Source organism: Rana temporaria, chromosome 1 (genome assembly GCF_905171775.1).
Source record: "Rana temporaria chromosome 1, aRanTem1.1, whole genome shotgun sequence".
In the NCBI taxonomy this organism is placed as follows: domain Eukaryota; kingdom Metazoa; phylum Chordata; class Amphibia; order Anura; family Ranidae; genus Rana; species Rana temporaria.
In genome coordinates, this window is record NC_053489.1 from 529479651 (window position 1) to 529502106 (window position 22456).

General features: G+C 41.1%; 1 protein-coding gene and 1 long non-coding RNA gene across 4 annotated transcripts in view; both read left to right on the plus strand.

Annotated features, from left to right (window-relative positions):
* LOC120920129 overlaps window positions 1-8000 on the plus strand; it is a 127199-nt gene extending 119199 nt beyond the window's left edge. For all 3 annotated transcript variants that reach the window (XM_040332046.1, XM_040332052.1, XM_040332058.1), the window contains exons 20-21: window positions 4344-4434; window positions 6739-8000. In XM_040332046.1, the coding sequence (XP_040187980.1) occupies window positions 4344-4434; window positions 6739-6813 (166 nt within the window). In that variant the 3' untranslated portion in view covers window positions 6814-8000. The remainder of the gene's footprint in view (window positions 1-4343; window positions 4435-6738) is intronic.
* A 491-nt stretch (window positions 8001-8491) lies between these two features.
* LOC120920151 lies at window positions 8492-11861 on the plus strand. The gene is made up of 2 exons (XR_005744687.1): window positions 8492-9373; window positions 10396-11861. It is a non-coding gene; the product is annotated as an uncharacterized LOC120920151 (long non-coding RNA).
* Window positions 11862-22456: the final 10595 nt, after the last annotated feature.

Below are 22456 nucleotides of genomic sequence, written 5' to 3' on the forward strand. Positions count from 1 at the left end.
ATAGAATTAGATCTTTTTTCTAATGGTATTAAACCTTTATTTGCCTCTATTATGGCATGCATTTTAACTAATTGCACAAAATCAGTAAAGTCCAGTCTTCATCCAACTCATCATTTAAAGTGATTTTAAAGGCAGAAGGTTTCTTATCTTAATTCATTCTATGCATTAAGATAAAACGCCTTCTGTGTTCAGCAGCCCCCCCCCCCCTCAGCCCCCTTAATACTTACCTGAGCCTCCTCTCGATCCAACGAAGTTGCACGAGAGACTCGGCTACCCGGAACTGTCCCTCCTCATTGGCTGAGACGGCAGCGAAACGCCATTGGCTCTCGCTGCTGTCAATCAAAGTCAGTGAGCAATGAGGAGCAAGCTGCTTTTTGTGGGGGGGTTTCAACAGGAGGGAGGGGCCAGGAGCACCAAAGAGGGATCTGAGGAGAGGAGGATCTGGGCTGCTCTGTGCAAAACCATTGCACATAGCAGGTAAGTATAGCATGTTTGTTAGTTTTAAAGTAAAAATAACAACTTTTAATCGTTTAGTTTTTGTTCATTTTGTATGTTTTTTAAATATGAAATCTTATAAAACTGCACAGGTGGTAAAATGTAAGATTTTTTTGGGGGGGCTGAGCATATGCATTATTTAAAATCTAGATATTTAGCCTTTCAAATACATTTGTTTTGCCTGGGAGTTTCTCTCTTGCTTTCTGACTCCCTGCTTTGTTTCGATCTTAAAGTGAACCTCTAGTTTGCACATGCTGGGTAAAATATAAGGCATACTGGATTCACTTTACAGGAGAGACTTAAAAGAAAATCTATACTTTGAACATACAGAGCATAGCAACTTTTCTTTTTTTAATGCCCCTCTCCCCAGCAGAATGCAATCATCCCATATTTCCCCTCCTCTTCGTTCTGTTCAGCTGGAGTAAAAAGTGAGCTTATTTAAGGCTACCTTTCCTTCAATCCGGTGACTGACACAGCAGCAAGGAAGTGAAATGGATTGTAAACCCCCCTTTTTTTAAAAATAACAAACATGTTATATTTACCTCCTCTTGTGGCACTTCTGGCTCCAACCCCCCCCCCCCCCAAGTGCCAGTCATAGTAAGCTGCTTGCTATGGGTCAATCTTGCAAGCTGCTCTGTATGTCCATTGACACACAGAACATGTCTCGGCCCCTCTTCCTTCTCTCTCCTTACTGGCTGTGGCTGACAGCAGCGGCTGCCAATGGCTTCCCTTGCTGTCTATAAGCCAATGAGGAGGGGGAGCTGCACTCCTTCAGCCTTTAGAACCACTTAAACGAAAGATGTATACGTGCTGCTGGGAAAGGGGGGGCTTTAAAGTAAACGTGTTGGTTTGCCCTGCATGGACAACATACAGGTTTGCTTTAAACAGCTAGTTCTTACATTCCTTAGCTGCTCTAATTCATCAGCAGGCTAAAAAAAATGTGTGCCACTCCCTAAAGTGCAACTTTCAGAGCTTGAGTGCCTAAGCATCGGCACTGTTTCATAAGGGGCAGGGGGAACGTAACGTGCATAGCTCTATATTTATTTTGATTTGTTCAGTAGGTTTAAATTGACAGAAATCTTGGGTGGTTTAGCAACATATTAGGGAGTCCAGGGGTAACACAGGAAAGGGAAATACTGGCATGTAAATTTGCTTAAAGCCTTTCTTGTAAAATTACCTGTTACTTTGCACAGTATGAACAAAAAGTATAAATGGCCTTTTAAGGTCCATATACAGTGGGGATCGAAAGTAAAAATCTATTAAGCCTCGTACACAGGATCAGTCCATCCGATGAGAACGGTCTGAAGGACGGTTGTCATGGGTTAACCGATGAAGCTGACTGATGGTCCGTCGCGCCTACACACCATCGGTTAAAAAAAACGATCGTGTCAGAACGCGGTGACGTAAAACACAACGACGTGCTGAAAAAAACGAAGTTCAATGCTTCCAAGCATGCGTCAACTTGATTCTGAGCATGCGTGGATTTTTAACCGATGGTTGTGCTTACTAAGGATCTGTTTTGACCTATCGGTTAGGAATCCATCGGTTAAATTTAAAGCAAGTTTGCTTTTTTTTTAACCGATGGTTAAATAACCTATGAGGCCCACACACGATCGATTTTGACCGATGAAAACGGTCCATCAGACCGTTGTCCTCCGGTTAACCTATCATGTGTACGAGGCCTCAATGTGCATAACAAAGCCAAGGAAAGATGGACAAATCTCCAAAAGGCATCAAATTACAGATTAGACATTCTTATAATATGTCAAAAAAAGTTTGATTTTATTTCCATCATTTACACTTTCAAAATTACAGAAAACAAAAAAATGGCGTCTGCAAAAGTTTGGGCACCCTGCAGAATTTATAGCATGCACTGCCCCCTTTGCAAAGATGAGACCTGCCAGTGTCATGGATTGTTCTCAATCATCGTCTGGGAAGACCAGATGATGTCAATCTCAAAGGTTTTAAATGCCCAAACTCATCTGACCTTGCCCCAACAATCAGCACCATGGGTTCTTCTAAGCAGTTGTCTAGAAAACTGAAACTAAAAATAGTTAACGCTCACAAAGCTGGAGAAGGCTATAAGAAGATAGCAAAGCGTTTTCAGATGTCAATATCCTCTGAATATCCTCTGTTCGAAATGTAATTAAGAAATGGCAGTCATCAGGAACAGTGGAAGTTAAAGCAAGATCTGGAAGACCAAGAAAAATATCAGACAGAACAGCTCGCAGGATTGTGAGAAAAGCAATTCCAAACCCATGTTTGACTGCACAATCCCTCCAGAAAGATCTGGCAGACACTGGAGTTCTGGTACACTATTCCATTATAAAGAGATACTTGTACAAATATGGTCTTCATGGAAGAGTCATCAGAAGAAAACCTCTAATACATCCTCACCACAAAAATCAGCGTTGAACTTTGCAAATGAACATATAGACAAGCCGGAATGAGCAAAGGTATGTTTGGAGAAGAAAGGGCACAGAATTTAATGAAAAGAACCTCTGTCCAACTGTTAAGCATGGGGGTGAATCAATCATGCTTTGGGGTTGTATTGCAGCCAGTGGCAAAGGGAACATTTCACAAGTAGAAGGAAAAATGGATTCAATAAAATTTCAGCAAATTTTGGATGGTAACTTGATGCCATCTGTGAAAAAGCTGAAGTTAAAGAGAAGATGTCTTCTACAAATGGATAATGATCCTAAACACACCTCAAAATCCACGGGGGATTACATCAAGAGGCGTAAACTGAAGGTTTTGCCATGGCCTTTACAATCTCCTGACCTCAACATAATTGAAAATCTATAGATAGACCTTAAAAGAGCAGTGCGTGACAGACAGCCCAGAAATCTCAAAGAACTGGTAGACTTTTGTAAGGAAGAATGAGCAAAGATACCTCAAACAAGAATTGAAAGACTCTTGGCTGGCTACAAAAAGCGTTTACAAGCTGTGATACTTGCCAAAGGGGGCAGTACAAGATATTAACTCTGCAAGGTGCCCAAACTTTTTCAGATGCCATTTTTTTGTTTTCTGTAATTTTGAAAGTGTAAATTATGGAAACAATATTTAACTTTTTTTGACATATTATAAGAATGTCTAATCTGTAATTTGATGCCTTTTGGAGATTTTTCCATCTTTCCTTGGCTTCGTTATGCACATTAATACAAATTTTTCCTGGGGTGCCCAAACTTTCGATCCCCACTGTATACTGTACATTTGTGGTGTTGTCAGCAACCTGCAATTTAAAAGGTTGGGATGTGAAATTATTATTATCTTTATTATACAAGATTTATGTAGCACCAGCAGTTTGCCCAGTGCTTTACAGCATGAGGAAAGACAGTGCAGTTACAATTCAATTCAATACAATACAGGAGGAATCAGAGGGTCCTGCTTGTTGGAGCTTACAATCTAAATGGGAAAAGGCTTGGAAACATAGATAGCATCCTTGGGACACCATCGTAAGAAGAACATTTAAATAGTGGAAGTTTTAGGTCTTTCTTCCCTTCCAGAGACATAGGAAACATGTTCCACTGGGACAGGATTATATGTCTTAACTTCCTGCTATGGTGTTGTGCATAAGGAATTGTTCTGAAAGCTGCTCCCAGAAAGACCTAAAACATGCATGCATTGGTGAATGGACAACCACCTGAGAGCATGCAGCAAGTGAACCTAAAATTGTAGTTTTCATAGTTTTTCTTCCTAAAGGAACACCTTGGCCTTGTTTGTATTCAAGACCAGCCCCAGGTATTCCCGGTAAATGTTGATTTTAAGCTGAGCTGTGTCCTCCTAAAAATGCAGACAATGGTTTTTACTGTGCTTAAAAAAATTCCTGTAATTTCTTTGTCTAACAGGTATGAGTTACCAGGAACACACGCCTTAAACTTTGTCCTGAAGAATTCCCTGGGTGGTGGAGGTATTGCATCACTGAGGAGCGACCCTCAGGTAAATGGCATCTCTAAACTTCTGACCTATGTCTACCTAATATTGGCATTTGATGGCTACTGTTAGGCCTCGTACACACAACCGTTTTCCTCGACAGAATCCATCAAGAAACTTGGTGGCAGAGCTTTTTTTGCAGAGGAAAACGGTCGTGTGTATGCTTTTTATCGAGAAAACTTTTGAGGAACTCGACGAGGAAAAAAGAGAACAAGTTCTCTTTTTCCTCAACGGGAGTCTCAATTTCCTCGTCGTGTTTCTCGTTGGGCTGGTTTACGACGAGAAACACGTTTGTGTGTATGCTTAGAAACCCGCACATGCTCAGAATAAAGTATGAGACGGGAGCGCACCTTCGGTAAGAGTAGCGTTTGTAATGGAGATAGCACATTCGTCACGCTGTAACAGTCTTAAAAGTGCAAATCGTCTCTTACCAAACTTTTACTTAACACGCAGTAACATGAGATTAGCAAAAGCAGCCCCAAGGGTTGTGCCAGTGGAATCGAACTTCCCCTGCCATTGTGTTGTACGTCACCGCGTTTGAGAACGAGGAGATTTGGTCAAGTTTCTCGACAAGCCTAACAAGAACTCGTCAAGGAAAATTATGTGTCTTTTCCGATGAGTTCCTCGGTCGTGTGTACGAGGCCTCAGGTTGAACCACTCACTTCAATGTATTATATTCCTAACTATAAGGTTAAACATGCATTCTTGTATGAATTAACAGTGGAACCTAGTGACTGCTTATTAAATGTAATACGTGTACCCATTAAAGCTAACATAAACGGGTTATATTATATGAAATCTCAAATGTAAAACTATCTAGAAACATGTATATAAAATAAAAAAAATAAATTACAGTTATGTAACTTCGCAAAGCATCCCGTTGCTATGCTGGTGGCCATTTTAGGCTAAAGCAGGCTTGATGGGAAACTATTATAACCTTGCTTAAAGATGAACTGCAGTCTGCTCACATTATTTGTAATAAAAACATCTTTGGCATTCTGAAGCTTCCCTCCAAACACTTTGCATATTATTTTATATATACTGTGATTCTGTACTTGCCAAATATGCTGCAGAAATCTCCCTCCGCTAAGTCTGGCTGCATCCATTTTAACTGTGGGCAGCTGAAGCTGCTGCTTGCTCACTTCCTGGATTTACACAGACACACCTTCAACTCTGCAGCTCTCATTGGCCCTCTTATAACTCACCCCCTCCTTTGCAGGCAAACTCTCAGAAGAGAGAGAGAGAGAGCTGTGCATGATGTCAAAAAGCCTAGGCTAATGACCAGACAATAAACAGGAAGTGGGCTGTATACAGTATTTACTGGCAGAAAAATAATGTTTTACTATCCAATGTTAAAACAACAAGGGCAGAAGATTTAATAGATGGAAAGTTGAAAAAATGACTGAAGGTCTGCAGGCCACTATCCTCTAACCTCTTGGGATATAGGGTGAAGCTACATAACTGTGCAACTCACTGAATGTAGCATCACTTCTAGGGGTCAGCAGAAAATAGTCTTAGCTCACACATGCTCATCATTCATTCAAAGAGTTCCGTGACAAAAAAAAAAAGAAACTACCGCCTGCCACCACAGAAAGCAAACTTTTCGTTTAAACAGGCTGCGAGTGCGCTGCTCCGCTCATAGCTCATTTATTCTTCCAGCTTTGTAACTGAAGGCCCATAACGAGGATATAGGCACAAAGCTAGAGGAAGCGGAGGGGGAGAGGCAGGAGCCTGACATTGTACCCACAATCTGCTGGGTGCAATGCTCTGCAGGCTCCAGTAAAGAAAAATAATAAATGTACCTGCAAAAATATGTGCATTTATTATTTCTTAAAGGTGAACTTATCCATTAAGCATTCTTGATTTACTTAAACTGGAGAGTGCAAAATCTGGTGCAGCTGTGCATAGCAACCAATCAATCAGCTTTCAGTTTTTTTGGTCCAAGTTCAATTGAACAAGCTGAAGTTAGAAGCTGATTGGCTCCCATGCACACAGATTTAGTAAATCAACTTCACTGAGTGTGTCAATAGAAGCACATACACTGATTTGGCATTGAACCTTCACGCCTGCTCCCAAAGCAAGCAGCTTGCTACGGAGGCAAAAGGAGAAGAGGAGGAGCTTACAGCGCCAGCAGGGGGCCCCAGAAGAGGAGGAACTGAGCTGCTCTGTGCAATACCTTTGCACAGAGCAGGTATGTCTAACATTTTTATTATTTTAATTTTAAAATGTGTTGACTTTAGAAACATTTTAATGTGTGAGTCCTTTCACTGTTTCTGTATTAAATCTTATTTTTCTATTTCTTTATTTTAGGGGAAGGCATTTGGACAAATGCTACTAGACCTCGAGATCAAAAATGTCCCTGATCTAAAATCATTGATTGATTAAATATTCGTAGCTTTTATACACGCCTGTGGCAATACAGTAAAAAGTATTAGTAGAATTTATTTACAGAGAAACACTTTTTTTTAGAAATCATTAACGGGTAAATATAAAAAGCTACCTAAACAACAATTATGCAGCTATAACTAAAATATTTGGTAATCATTTGGTAACGGTTTTATTCAATTTCTGTACTTGTATGTTTTAATACGTTGCTGTCCTTTGATAGGTAAATGTGTTTGTATGATTGCAGTGCTATGTGTGCTTCTCTGTGCATGCCATAGGCAAAAATTTAATACAGGCCAATCACTGTTTCGCTGGGAACACCAGTTTTGAGCCAGCGAATATACAGACCAGATATGTTCTTTCATGTTAGACTTTGTACTGTTTTAGGATTCATTCACACAGACGTTAGCCCTTGCCTTCCCTTTGAAAAGCATTCACCAGTGGATCGCTTTTTAGAGAGAGGTTCATAGGCTCCTGAGAGGTAATATGCATTATAAAGTGCAGGTAGAAGCACAAAAAAAAATATCAAGTATTTTAAATGCTTACTTCTAGCATTTTTTCCTTTTCATAAACAATGTTTTTATTTATTGTGCAATGTGCCTTTGAACTTGCTAGGGAATTGGAAGAGCCATTTCTCTAGCACAACTACAGTTCCCATTCCTCTTGCCATGCTATTCCCCTCTCCTTTTCTGGGATTATGTAAAAACTGTCTTTGCTGACCCAGCTCCTCTGCTCTTCACCTCTCTACATAACAGAAAAAATACTGCCATACTTGCAATAATTTTCCTTTCTCAGTGTCTACCCATGGCAGCATACATATTACAAGCCCCACCCCTAACTACCAACAGGACCACTGATATCTAAGTTTTTAAACCCAGTGCCAATCATTTCAGTAAATAGATTAGAATGTCATGGGTGGGCATGCATGCTAATATGTTTGAGCACCAGAAGAGACAATTATGGTAAGTATGGCAATTCACTTTCTATTTTTCTTGTGCTTCCATGGCAGCATACATATGGTATTTGGGATTTTTCTCCAAGACTAGATGGTCTCAAGCTGTTTTCTGAGGGACCTCTTCTGTCTTCCCCATAGTGTAAAGTCGTTGTAAACCCTTTCAAAGGAGAAATTAACAAGCATATCTTTATATAAAACTTACGTGCCTCAATAAATAGCACCTGGATCTGGACTGCTCTCTTCTTTCTTTGCAATCTGCATCTGTCACTTCTGACAGTCTTCATGACACCTGGCAAACCATGGTGATGGCCTGTCCTCTACCACACAGCAGGTGACTGACAACCTCAGATGTCCATGGTTCTCAATGTAACTATGTCAGGTGGAGGGAAGGGGGGTGTCCCTTCCCTTACAATAGGCTCAAGCCTCGTACACACGATCGGTTTTCCCGCCGGGAACCTGCTCAGTTGCTTTTCCCCGTGTACACACGGCTGGTTTTCCTGACAGGAAAACTGCCATGATATCTTTGGTCGGGAAAACTAGCCATGTGTATGCTCCACTGCAGTGTTTCCCATTGGAAAACTGCCGAACCAAAAAACGCAGAGAATCGCGGCAGGAAAAAAGAGAACAAGTTCTCATTTTTTTGCTCGCAGTTTTCCTGTCGGGAAAACTGCTATGGAACATACACACGGACGGTTTTCCCGACCAAAAGCTAACATGGCAGTTTTCCTATCGGGAAAACCGATCGTGTGTACAAGGCATTACACTCGGCTCTCTACTGTGCAGTGTGTGACATCAGATCCCTGCAATATGCCCCCCAGAAATACCATCTGATCTGTGTACTGTGGAGGGCTCTAAAGGAGAAAGGGCTGCAGGTAAACAATTACAGCTAATTTGAGAGGATTTTCTTTATCGCTATGTATCATATTAGAATCGTTATTGCACAGGGAGGAAGCCATAACAAACAGATCGAATAACTAGAATAGCAGAGCAAAAAAACTAAACTGCAATGCCAATACATAAAAAGTGCAACAAAAGGAGCATATGCACAGCCACTTATCCACAGGCCAGCAATAGAACTCAGTCAATCACAAAGGAAGACAGCCTTGGGGTATAGCAGCACTTGTGTGCCAGATATCTGCACTCATTGCCGCTATAAATATATATATATATATTTTTAATTCTTTATTTTCATCACAAGGCAACGATACAGAAAATGTATAGCATGAAATCAGAGTTAACAACATGTACAACCAAGAGTTCAACAAAGGGGAACCATGTTCCCACATATCTTTGTGCAATTTGTTCACTGAGAAACAAGTGTGCAAACCGGAAAGATTTATTAACATGTTAAAATTGAACCCAATCTAGGACAGTCAGCACTTTCCAGATTGACGCACAATAATAATGGATTGGGGGTTATGCAATCTATTGGCTTCCAATTTTAGTTAAGCCAATGACCATTGTCATGGCGTGCTCTTTTATATTGTTCTTTTTCCCTGGTTTGCAAATATACAGCATAAATGTGGTTAAAGCAGAACTCCCCTGAAATCAAAGTTTATTTTGCTCAAGTACAACTAAAGAACCAGCATTAAATGTAAACACCAGGTAAACCAGTGGTCTCAAAGTACCGGCCCGCGGGCCATTTGCGGCCCGCGGACCAGTTATAAATGGCCCCCAGGCAGGGCAGAAGTGGGGGGAGCAAAAAAATATATATTTTTTTTTTTTTTGTGAGCTTGCGCTATTTGGTGGTGAGCCGTTGGTATTACAAGTTATTACCACCAGATGTGAGCTGGCGCCATCTGGTGGTGGACGTTGGTATTACAAGTTAAGCATTACAAGTTAAACAGCAATTCTAATGTCATTTTACACTATTTTCACTGCCATCTTCTTCCCTCTAATTAGAACCCCCAAACATTATATATATTTTTTATCCTAACACCTTAGAGAATAAAATGGCGATCGTTGCAATACTTTCTGTTACGCCGTATTTGCGCAGCGGTCTTACAAGCGTACTTTTTTTGGAAAAAATTACACTTTTTTTAATTAAAAAATAAGACAACAGTAAAGTTATCCCCATTTTTTTAAATATTATGAAAGATAATGTTACGCCGAGTAAATTCATACCCAACATGTCACGCTTCAAAATTGCGCCCGCTTGTGGAATGCCGACAAACTTTTTTACCCTTTAAAATCTTCATAGGCGACGTTTAAAAAAATCTACAGGTTGCATGTTTTAAGTTACAGAGGAGGTCTAGTGGTAGAATTATTGCTCTCGCTCTACCAATCGCGGCGATACCTCACATGTGTGGTTTGAACACCGTTTACATATGCGGGCGCTGCTCGCGTATGTGTTCGCTTCTGCGCGCAAGCTCGTCGGGACGGGGTGCGTTTTCTGGCTCCTAACTTTTTTAGCTGGCTCCTAGATTCCAAGCAAATTTGTCAAACCCTGACTTACACCAGTGCAGGTGGTAATAATGTGCTCGCTGACACCAGTGCTGGGGGTTAATAATGTGTTCGCTGACACCAGTACTGTTTTGTTTGAAGTTTGAAAGTTTGCATGCGGCCCCCCATGGCATATGAAAACTTGTCTTGTGGCCCTCAGGTAATTTGAGTTTGAGACCCCTGAGGTAAACTGATGAGTTTAATCACAAACCTGAAGAGTTTTATTTGCCAGTAGCCTTGCAAATAATGTGAAACTGCATAGTTTTGTGAACCACCCTTACCTGTTGCGTTGTATTGCTCCATGGCAAAAGTAGTTTTACTACAGGCTGCAGCCTAAAATGAAAATGCACTTCCTCCTGCCTGCACTACGTGTTACTCGAAGACATCACTTGACATCACTTGTGATGGCCACCCTTAGCCCTTTCCATCCCAAAGCCACCAAAGTGCCTCACCTTTCTGTACCCTAAGGCTTTGATCCAGCCACTTCCATTGCAGGAACAACTGTACAGTATACGGACAGCTTTTTTATAGGAAATTAAACTAACTGAAAAAGGATGCCAATTTTATAGATTTATATAACACCAAAGATACAGGCAGCAGATCTAGAGGACAGGGCGGTGGAGGTGCTATGAGTGTATATTTTGTCAAGCAAATTACTAAATAATTATTATGGATAGAGGTTTGCCTTAAATACGATGCCATACCATGTGTGTTTCTATATATTGTTCTGATTTATATATATCTTTGATGTAAAGCAGTTTCTGTCCACCAGAATGGTATACATGCCTTTCATTTACAGCACTGGGCTGAAATAGTGTTTTTGAACTCTGATCATCTTCATCCTACAACTGTATAGGCCATTTCTCTAGCACAACTACAGTTCCCATTCCTCTTGCCATGCTATTCCCCTCTCCTCTTCTGGGAGTATGTAAAAACTGTCTTTGCTGACCCAGCTCCTCTGCTCTTCACCATCCTACAGCTGTATAGGCCGGGCATTGTAAGCTCCCTTTTTATCAGAGGTGGTGGTATTCACACTAGGAGTCTTTTTCACTTGAGGTACTGGAGATCTGAATGAACTTTTAAAGAAAATTGCTTTAATATTTTTTCACCATTTCATGAGGACTCTTTTCATTATATCGCATTTTTTAAATAATTTATATGTAGCGTGACTTTGTTGATTTATACAGGGATGTTCAGGAAGATGATCACATTGATTTAGCACACTGGTTACTGGGGCACAGAGAAATGGACACGTTTATGGACATTTTTGAAATTTTTATATGTTGCGCTGCACCATTGTTATAATTACTCGCGGGCATCAAATTGCATAGTACCGCAGTATAATGCGGTTTGGTGCACATTTTTAAAAGTAGTGCAAGCACTACGTTTTGTGCAGTCTAGTGCATTTTGCAACCCATTCCAATAATTGGCCTGTCAAAACGCACCATGTGCGAAAAGCATAAAAAAGCACATGGAAACCTGTGTGTTCCTGTGCATTCCTGGTGTTACCTACCCTTAAAGAACTACCCTTGTAATCTTGTAATTGTGACTGTGATTCTGTAAAGGGACATGTATCACTTTTGTGCTTTTAAAACAGCTGCAGAAAAGGTCATAAAAGAATTGCAGTAAAGCTGGAAATCCCCATCTATGATCCTTTAATGTCATGCTTCTCTTTGATAACAAAAGAAACAGTATCCTTCTGGTAAACTATGAGGGTGGGTCGTTAATTATCTGCACTTTTGCTATAATAATCTTTAGGTTGACTGTACTGAGTTCTGATGGCCACGTTGAAAGATGACGCCGTGGTCGTCTCTTTATTGAATCTTTGACCTTTGTCAATCAGTTTTCTTTGCTGCCATCGATGTGCTACTCTCTGCACCAAAAAAGAACCCCAAAGAGTGATACATTTTTTGTGGTTTGATGGTGTACCAGAAGCCAAAATCCATCAAAGGCTTTCATCCCAATATGTGGATAGTGATTTACCAGGGCAAAGCGTATATGAATAGATTGAGAAGTTCAAAAATTGTCAGACAAGTGTTAAAGCATGCAAAAAGAGCAGGACTTTCACATCCACTACTGACGACAACATTGAGCAAGTCTGTGCCATGGTTATGACAAACCGAGAAGTGACTATTGAAGGGGGAAAACCATTTGCAAATTAGTCATGGTTCTGCATATGAGATTATCCATAACAAGCTCACTTAAGTGCACAAGTACAATCATCTGGTCACCTGTCAACACTTACTGAATTGCTTGCTAAAAAAGGTGAAGCTTTGAAAAGAATAGTCTCTGGGGATAAAACGTGAATCCATTGCTTTGAACCGTAAAGCTAATGCCAGAATATGGAATGGAAACACCTAAAATCAACAGTCAAGGAAAAATTCAAAACTCAGCCCTCCACAGCAAAAGTGATAATCACAATTTTTTGAAACTTAGAGAAGAGCGCAATGGTGAACAGTGCATGTTACAGTGGAGTGCCATGCAACAAGCTAAAGCCAATTCCAAACAAACGTTGAGACCTATTATGCATGACAATGCACACCCACATACTGCCACCCACACAATCAAATGCTTCAGAAACTGGGGTTTGAGGTATTGGAGCATCCTACATATAGTCCAGATCTCGCTCCCTCAGATTTCCATCTGTTTGGTCCAGAGGTCGTGCAAGAAGCAGTGCATACAATCCAGAATTTTTTTTTCCCCAAGGGTAAATACAGTATTGTGGATGCTGGAACAAGTGCATTGATTAAAAGCAAGGGGACTATGTTGAAAAAATTATGTAACTGTACATTCTCTACTGTTCTAGAGTGCAGAAAATTATTGACTCACCCTCATATATATATATATATGCACACACATACTTTTTTACTTGTCTTTATCCGTTCTGACTGGGATATTTATAAGTGGAGTGTTACAAAATGTGTCATGATAAATTAAAATCCTGTTGCAGGGGGGTGCATGCCATTTAATTTCAGTCTCTGTAAAGGCTTCTGGGAAAAACAGCTAGCCATTCACATAAGCAGACAATGTGACAGTTGGAGGGGAGAATCTAAACAGTGTATGAAATGCCTTCAGGCTGCCACAGTGTAATGCATTTACAATTTGTTTCCACCTATTAACATGCTCCTTCTTAGCAGGTTAGCACAGCTGATTGGCTCCATGTACTGCCCCCCTCCCAGTCTGATCTCTGCTTTACCAGGACTGGAACAGGCTATTACCAGGTCAAATTTAGATACTTTTAACTATGTAGTAATTAATACATAGTTCAATTAATTTGGTCCTTTATATCAGTCTGGAGTTCAAGTTAAATTTCTAAAATAACTTGTGTAGTAGTTGTGCATATGTCTATAACAAAACTGAGTTTCCCTTGAAACTCTTAATGCCTCGTACACACGACCAGTTTTCCCAACGAGAAAACTGCCATTTTTTAGATTGGTTGGGAAAACCGGTCGTGTGTATGCTCCATAGCAGTTTTCCCGACGAGAAAACTGCCATTTTTTAGATTGGTTGGGAAAACCGGTCGTGTATATGCTCCATAGCAGTTTTCCCGACGAGAAAACTGCCATTTTTTAGATTGGTTGGGAAAACCGGTCGCGTGTATGCTCCATAGCAGTTTTCCCGACGAGAAAACTGCCTGCAAAAAAAATCGAACCTGCTCTATTTTTTCCCATCGTGTTTCCCGTCAGTCTTTTTCTCGTCACGAAAACTGCTTGTGTGTATGCTTTTCCAAGGGGAAAAAAACGAGCAAGCTCAGAATCAAGTATGAGACGGGATTGCTCGTTCTGGTAAAACTAGCATTCGTAATGGAGATAGCACATTCGTCACTCTGTAACGGGCTGAAAAGCACGAATCATCTCTCACCAAACTATTACTAACACGAGGATCAGCAAAAGCAGCCCAAAGGTTGGCGCCATTTGAATGGAACGTCCCCTTTATAGTGCCGTTGTACGTGTTGGACATCACTGTGCTCTGGTCGAGCGTTTTTTTGACTGAACGTGTATATGCAAGGCAGGCTTGAGAGGAATCGCATCTGGAAAAATGACGGGTTTTGGCATGTTAGGAAAACCGGTCGTGTGTATTAAGCATAACTTTCATATTTCACCTACATCACCACCTGTTTTTATTGCCGTGTAACCATAAAATACCATTGTCAGTGGACACCTCTTTTATGTCAATGGCTGAATGTCTTTGCGACAAGATAGAACCTCACAATTCTAATCGCGTTCTGCGATCCACTGACCAAAATCTGGTCAAGGTGCCAAAAACCAAATACAAGTCCAAAGGAGAAAGAAGGTTTGCTTTTCAGGGTCCTAGACTATGGAACGCTTTACCAACCAGCGTTCGGTTGGATGAAAACCACCTGACTTTCAGAAGACAGATTAAAACTCTGCTCTTTTGATGTCATGAGACACGAAACATCAAGCGCCCAGAGGAGATTCAGTTCGCATGTGCCGCGCTATATAAGTTTTTCATTCATTCATTCATTCACTGAGTTTTGCAGCAGGGGTCTCACAGTCAGAAATATGCCCTGAAAGGGTTCCATGCGTATAAGGGTTTTCCATTTTTTTTAAAAGAAACCCATTTTATGATAGATACTAAAAAATAAGATACAAGAAAGAAAGACAGATATTTCTATAATTGGAGATGAAATTTACTTTGTACATAATATTTCACATTAAAGTGAGAATGGCCATGGTATACTTTTGAGATGTGCCAACTGTTTGTTTGTTGCATGCCATGCCATTGTTTAGGAAAAACCTGTAAAATAAAAATTCACTGTATAATAAAAAAAGTAATTTTACAAAAATAATTGTACTTAAACCCAAACCCAAAATATAATCTGGCTTTCCAGTCTAAATTTAAACTTGACCACTGCTGCTTACACTTCCCACACCCCCGATTAACATGAGTTAATAGCCCTTTGTTTTATTGTTTAAAGGGAATATAGTGGCTTTGTATATATTTTCTTTCAATATTTATTACAGTCAGAACTAAGAAATAATATTTTAATAGATATATCTATTTTCTTAGTCAGGCAAATGTGGAAGATTGCATGTGAATTTTATATTTTCATATACAGTCAGCAGGTGAAGGTCTCAGCTCCTTTTCTTATGTTTTGCGGACTTAGTTTCTCTGTCAAAAAATGTCTGTTTAACAGAGCTCAATAGCTCAAGCTGAAGTTTACAAAGAGAGCAAATGACTCATCCTGCTAGCTTTCCAGAATTCTCTACTCCAAGTTTACATCTAAGAAAGAGATTTTTTAATAGTTTTTGCAGTGTTCTCTCTTTAGAAAATCTATAATGCTTTAAAAAAAACAAGGGTTTAATAATCATTTGTAAAACAAAGAGTTTATATATAGTAAAACACATTAAAAAAAACAGTTTATAAATGTATAAAAATACATTTTAATCAAAGCCAATATAGTTTCCTCTAAAGTGGTTCTAAAGTCAGTTTTTTTTCCCCCTTAATGCATTACCTAGGGTAAAAAAGCTTCCACAGGTTGTTGCCCAACCTCCCACCCTAAATGCTTACCTGAGTTCTGTATCGATCTATCATTGTGCCCGTCTCCAGCAGCACTGGTTCTCTCTCTCCCCTCTCACAGACATTCGAGATAGCAGCGGGAACCATTGGCTCCTGCTTCTGCCAATTAAATGCGATGAGGAAGGAGTAGGGGTGAGGCCAAGCTGCCATGTGTGTCAATAGCTAGGTTCGGAGCAAGCCCTCAGGTGTTACCCCCATAGAAAATGGCTTTCTATAGGGGCACACCGAGAAGAGGAAGAGTGGAGAGCGCTAGATGTGGACCCCAAAAAACAAAGTTCGGGCCGCTCTGTGCCAATGTACAGAGCAGGTAAGTATAACATGTTTGTTAAAAAAAAAATATATGCCTTTACAACCTCTTTAATTCCAATCACCCTTATAGAATATCACTGTATTTTAGTGGTCGAGAGAATAAAACTGAATATATGGCTTCACTTGGTGGCAAGTGAACACAGGAAAGATTGCAATAAGGTGAACTGTTTGTATAAAACTATTAGCAACTGGCAAAATTTCACCTGCATAACTCTTTTTATTTCTGAATAAAATATCTACACTTGAATTGTACAGGTACACCCGAAGGGCCCGTTCATGCTGTGCAGGAAACCCACATTCCATACCGGTTTCGCACATCACATTTAAAAAGCACTGCCCTTGCGATCTGCAGTTGGTGTTAGTGCAAAAATAACAACACCCTAAATGTACTACATTTGCCGGCAATGGGTTGCATGGTCAAAAGTACCATGTAATCTGGTTGCAGTGCATTTCCAAATATAATACGTGCACTACTTTTGTTGAGGTGCGATTTCAGCCCATTTAAAATGAATAGGCTGAAATCGCATTGCACAGAACTGCATGTGAATCACACAGAAATACGCAGCGTAGTTTGAATGGGCTCTAAAGGTTCTGTTAATGTTTTCATACCTGATTTATACAACTTTCACACAGTATTTAATAATTTAACAATTGCAGTTAATAAGAAAATGTGTGTTTCTTGGGTGAAAGTAATGCGAATCTTGTGTAAAAAAATAAATTATGGATAGACCCTTAAATTTACGTATGTGTTAAGTTTTATATATCCTGTGTTCTTCCTTCTTGGCAGTTACTAAGAGGATATTTAGTATTTTACTGGGTTCGGACAATGTGGTATGCATGCTTTTTAGCAGATAAATACGTAACTGTGTTGCTGTACTACCTTTACTTTTTTTTCTATTTTGTTGTGATCGGTTTATCATGTTGCCATTGTAATCATTTAATTCAAATAATTTTTTTACAATATTTGCATGTTATATTACTACTTTTCATTAGCACCTTGAATTACTTATAATTGTCATAATAAAATTGTAACTCTAAAAGCGATTGATTATGTTGTTCTTCAAAAGACTTCTGCGTATAATTACTGAGCTTATATTGTATTTGATGTATACTCGTAAGTTATCAGTGAGGCCCCGTACACACGACCGAGGAACTCGACGTGCCAAACACATCGAGTTCCTCGTCGAGTTCAGTGTGGAAGCCGCCGAGGAACTCGGCGGGCCGACTTTTGACATTGAACAACGAGGAAATAGAGAACATGTTCTCTATTTCCTCGCCGAGGTCCTCGTCGGCTTCCTCGGCCTAAAGTGTACACACGGCCGGGTTTCTCGGCAGAATTCAGCTCTGAACCGAGTTTCTGGCTGAATTCTGCCGAGAAACTCGGTCGTGTGTATGGGGCCTCACACTTATATAAAGTAGTCTAAAGCCAGCCATGCACGGCTACATTTTTTTGGTTCAGAAATCAATTAATTCCTCCATCCAAGCTAAAACGTGTGGATGGGAGAACCTGCATTGCCAGCTATTGTATGTATTTAGTTAGCCACCCACAACACCTACTGCTGCTTGAATACTCAAACTGTGGGGTTAATGTACTTAAACTGGAGAGTGCAAAATCTGGTGCAGCTGTGCATGGTAGCCAATCAGCTTCCAGGTTATATTGCCAAAGCTTAACTGAACAAGCTGAAATTTAAAGCTGATTGGCTACCATGCACAGCTGCACCAGATTTTGCCCTCTCCAGTTTTAGTAAATCAACCACAGTATGTGATAAGATGCAGTCACTCTTCAGCCAGCTGTTTGATTCTTCATTCAAGCTTTGTCAAGCCAGGTGGTGCTGACAGAGCCACTCACAGCCTAAATTTCCGCAGTAGGAATCGCTTGAAATTCAAGCTATTTATAGTCAGCCTAAATTCAGTATGTAGTTGTTATTGTTACCTGCCATTACACCATTATTTCCAGCAATCTTTGCCAATGACGGCTGGAAATAAACCATATGGCAGAAATTATTTTGTTATGACATTAACATTTAGTGAAATAAGCCTAGTATCCTCTTTGTTTCAAACTAAGCTCTTTCTGGCCATGTCTCTTTTTTACATTTTGCTCAGTGATGACTTATATGAGTGCCACTGCAGCCTATGCATAGGGCAGCTCACAGCAGCATCAAAAGAAAGACTGAAGACCCTGTTTCAATAGCACAAAATGTACTGAATTAAGAAATCTGTGGTCAAATAGACTCCTCCTCTCACCTCTGTCACAGTGGTCACATCACAATCTCCACCTTGCCCAATCAGAAAATTCCCTGTAGTCATTAAAAAAAAAAATACAAAGGGCCAGATTCAGAAACAACTTACGACGGCGTATCTCCAGATACGCCGTCGTAAGTCTGAGTGTGAGGCGTCATATCTTGGCACCTGATTCAAAGAATCAGATACGCCCCACGGTTGCCAATATATGAGCGGCGTAAGTCTCCTACGTCGTCGTATCTTGGGGTGCATATTTACGCTGGCCGCTAGGTGGCGCCTCCGTTGATTTCCGTGTCGAATATGCAAATGACCTAGATACGCCGATTCACAAACGTAGTTCCGTCCGGCGCACCTATTCAGGCGTACCCCACTTTTAAGTACACAATGGGGTTTATTTACTAAATCTGGAAAGTGCAAAATCAGGCTCACTTCTACATAAAAACCAACAAGCTTCTAACCCCAGCTTGTTCAATTAAGCCTGCTAATAAAACCTGGAAGCTCATTGGTTTCCGTGCAGAAGTGAGCCTGATTTTGTGGTTTCCAGCTTTAGTAAATAAACCCTGTTGTGTACTTAAAAGTGGGGTATGCCTGTTTACGTAAGGCGTCGGTCCGGCGTAACTTTACCCCTCATAAAGCAGGGGTAAGTCATATTAGGTATAGACGTCGGAACAGCATCGTATTTTACGTTGTTTGTGTAAGTCGTCCGTGAATGGGGATGGGCGTAGGTTACATTCACGTCAACTAAACATTGAGCCGGCGTAATTTACGGAGGAAATTCGACGTGATACGGAGCATGCGCCGTTCGTTAAGCGCGTCATTTACATGGGGTCACGATTCATTAACATACAACACGCCCACTACCAGCCTAGTTTGAATTAGGCGGGCTTACGCCGGCCCATTTACACTACGCCGCCGCAACTTAGAGCGCAAGTTCTTTGGGCCAGATTCTCAGAAGAGTTACGACGGTGTATCTCAGGAAACACCGTTGTATCTCTGTTTTTGGCCCCGGGTATCTATGCGTATGATTCCTAGAATCATTTTCGCATAGATACGGCGTAGATCCGACAGGTGTAAGTCACTTACACCGTCGGATCTTAGATGTAATTCGACGCTGGCCGCTAGGTGGTGTTTACGTTCAGTTCTCATTTGACTATGCAAATGAGCCTGATACGCCGATTCCCGAACGAATTTGCGCCGCGTCGTTGTCATTTACGTCGTTTCCGTAAGCGTAAGGTTACCCCTGCTATATGAGGGGTAACCTTACGTCAGTCCGCCGTATGCCATGTTAAGTATGGCGTTGGGTCAGCGTCATCTTTTTCCGTCGGTTACGTTGTTTTACTAAGTCGTCCGCGAATACGACTTTACATCATTGACGCCGACGTGAGCTGGAGCATGCGCATTGGGCTATTTTTCCGCCCGGCGCATGCACAGTTCGATCGGTGCGGGGGCGCGCTTAATTTGAATACAAGCCGCCCCCTTTGAATTACGCGGCCATACGCCGGGCCATTTACACTACGCCGCCGCAAATTATGGAGCAAGTGCTTGGAGAATACGGCACTTGCTCCAGTAAGTTGCGGTGGTGTGGTGTAAATGGCTTACACTACGCCGCCGCCGATTCTATGAGAATCTGGCCCTTTCTGAATATGGGACCTGCCGCTCTAAGTTACGGCGGCGTAGTGTATCTGAGATACGCTACGCCCGCCTAAAGATAGGCGATTCTCTCTGAATCTGGCCCAAAGTGTTCTGTGAATGGCGGGCAGACTTTTTTGGGCATCCTTCACCTGTGGACATCTTGTGATGGAGGTACTGCATGCGACTGATCAGCAAAATAGTGAGTATTACAGACAGAGTTGCCGCTTATTTTGTTTTTCCCAAGTGTTGGGGGACCCTTTAAAAAATATAGCATAGCTGATTAGTGCAGCTAATAAAAAAGGGAATTGATGATTTTAGTTATGCTTGCTCTTTCCCTCTGGATTACAAGTGCCTAATAATTGGGCTGAAGCCGGCAAACTGTCATAGATGGGATCTATACATTCCAATAGGGACAGGGGGGGGGGGGGGGCTTCTTATTAGCAACATTAGCTGTGCGGTAATTGAAACACTAATAATTGCTTGTTCATTTGTAATATTTTGGTTATTTTTCAAAGCTCCTTTTCCATTGTAGATCCTCTATAGATGTTATTATCAACTGTGTTAAAAAAAAAAAAAGAACAGAGGGGGCAAGGGGACAAGTAAAACACATAGGACAAGTAGAGGAATTAAATGTAACTAAGAGATAAGGAAAGGAAAGAAAAATTGCTATAGGTAAACCTATTAATGTGCATTAAAGAGCTTAAAGTGGTTTTAAAGGCTTAAAGGGGTTGTAAAGGTTCGTGTTTTTTCACTTTAATGCATTCTATGCATTAAAGTGAAAAAACACCTGGCAATCACGCTCCCCCCAGCCCCCCGTTTTACTTACCTGAGCCAGTTCATTTGTTCGACGGGTCCCCGGCGTCCTCTTCTCCACTGAGTCTCGGCATTGATAGGATAGATTGGTAGCAGCGCAGCCATTGGCTCCTGCTGCTGTCAATCAAATCTAATTTGCAGGCATCGGGACGCTGAGTGTATGACACAGGAGTGCGCCCGCAAGGTACCCCCCTCAGGTAGAGCTTATCTATTGCGGGGAGGAGCCGAGACAGCCGTCGTGGGACCCCAGAAGAGGATGTTCGGGGCCACTCTGTGCAAAACGAGGTAAGTATGACATGTTTGTTATTGAAAAAAAATACCTGAACCTTTACAACCACTTTAAAGATTTATACTTTAATGCATTCTTAAAAACCTTCAAGTATTAGCTCCCCCCAGCCCCCCTTTTCCCCCGCACACTTACATGGCTCTGCTTTCAATCCAATGCAGTGCCCAAGATCAGCATAATTGCTTTCTCTCTCCCCTCACAGGCACAGAGACAGCAGCAGAATCTGTTGGCTCCTGCTGCTGCCAATCAAATCCTGTGAGGAGGGCACAGGGGCAGGGCTGAGCTAACCTGTGTGTGTATATAGACACACATAGCCTGGCTTGGGATTGAGCCTGCACGTCTGCCACCATTGCAAGGGATTGATATAGAGGCAGACACAGAAGAGAAGGAGCAAAGAACGCCGGCGGCGCACCCCAGAAGAGGAGGTTTGGGGACGTTCTGTGCAATACCATTGCACAGAGCAGGTGAGTATAGCATTTATTTTTTTCATTTAAAAAAGAAATTGCCTTTAAAAACACTTTATTAGATATGAAAAATTCTAAAAATAGTGCAGTTGACCATTGAAAGTGAGCTTTTTCCAGCTTGACTGCAAAAGGCAAAATTTTGACCAGTTGGATTGTTTACTAAATGCCATTGGTGTTTGCATTATAAAGCATTTCCACACAAATTTATAGTCCATTTGCTAACCACATATAAATGGAACATGCCCTGCTAATGTATATAATACTGCACTATGATACAATGGCTTTTTTTTTTTGGTAGCTTCCCTTAGGTAGCATATTGGAATTTCTAATCACTGATGTACCCTTATTAACAATGCGTTCTTCACATATACTTGAAAGAAAGGATAAGGCTGAACATCTCTATTTGAATCTGCCTGAATAGGCTAGCAATGCAGTTGCATAACTTAAGACAGAATGCTATTCAAGTTTGTGCTTCTTGCTCTGAATATTCTGTATTTGCTGGCCAGTTAATGAAGAGAGTTGTTGTGTTGTGTCTCTAGGTTACCCTCAATAAGACAATGTTTACTGGAAGATGAATTTAACTGTAACAAACACAATCCTAAATTAATTTTATTTGGTTCTAAAGGCTAAAGGTTTTTTTTACTTTCATGCATTCTATGCATGCAGGTAAAAAAGCCTGTATGCATCTCCCCCTCCCAATCCTTACCTGAGTCCCCTCTGATCCAGCAATGTTTACAATAGCCTCAGCTGCATGTATGAGGATTCTCCCTCCTCATTAGCTGAGACATCAGTGGGAGTCCATTGGCTCCCACTGCTGTCAATCACAGCCAGTGAGCCAATGAGGAGAGAGTGGGGGGAGGCTCTGTATCTTATGGACGCATAGAGCAGCAGCTCGGGAGCAAGCACGCAGCAATTCCCCTAAGGCAAACGGCTTTCTCTGGGCGCACTGCTTGAGGGGGA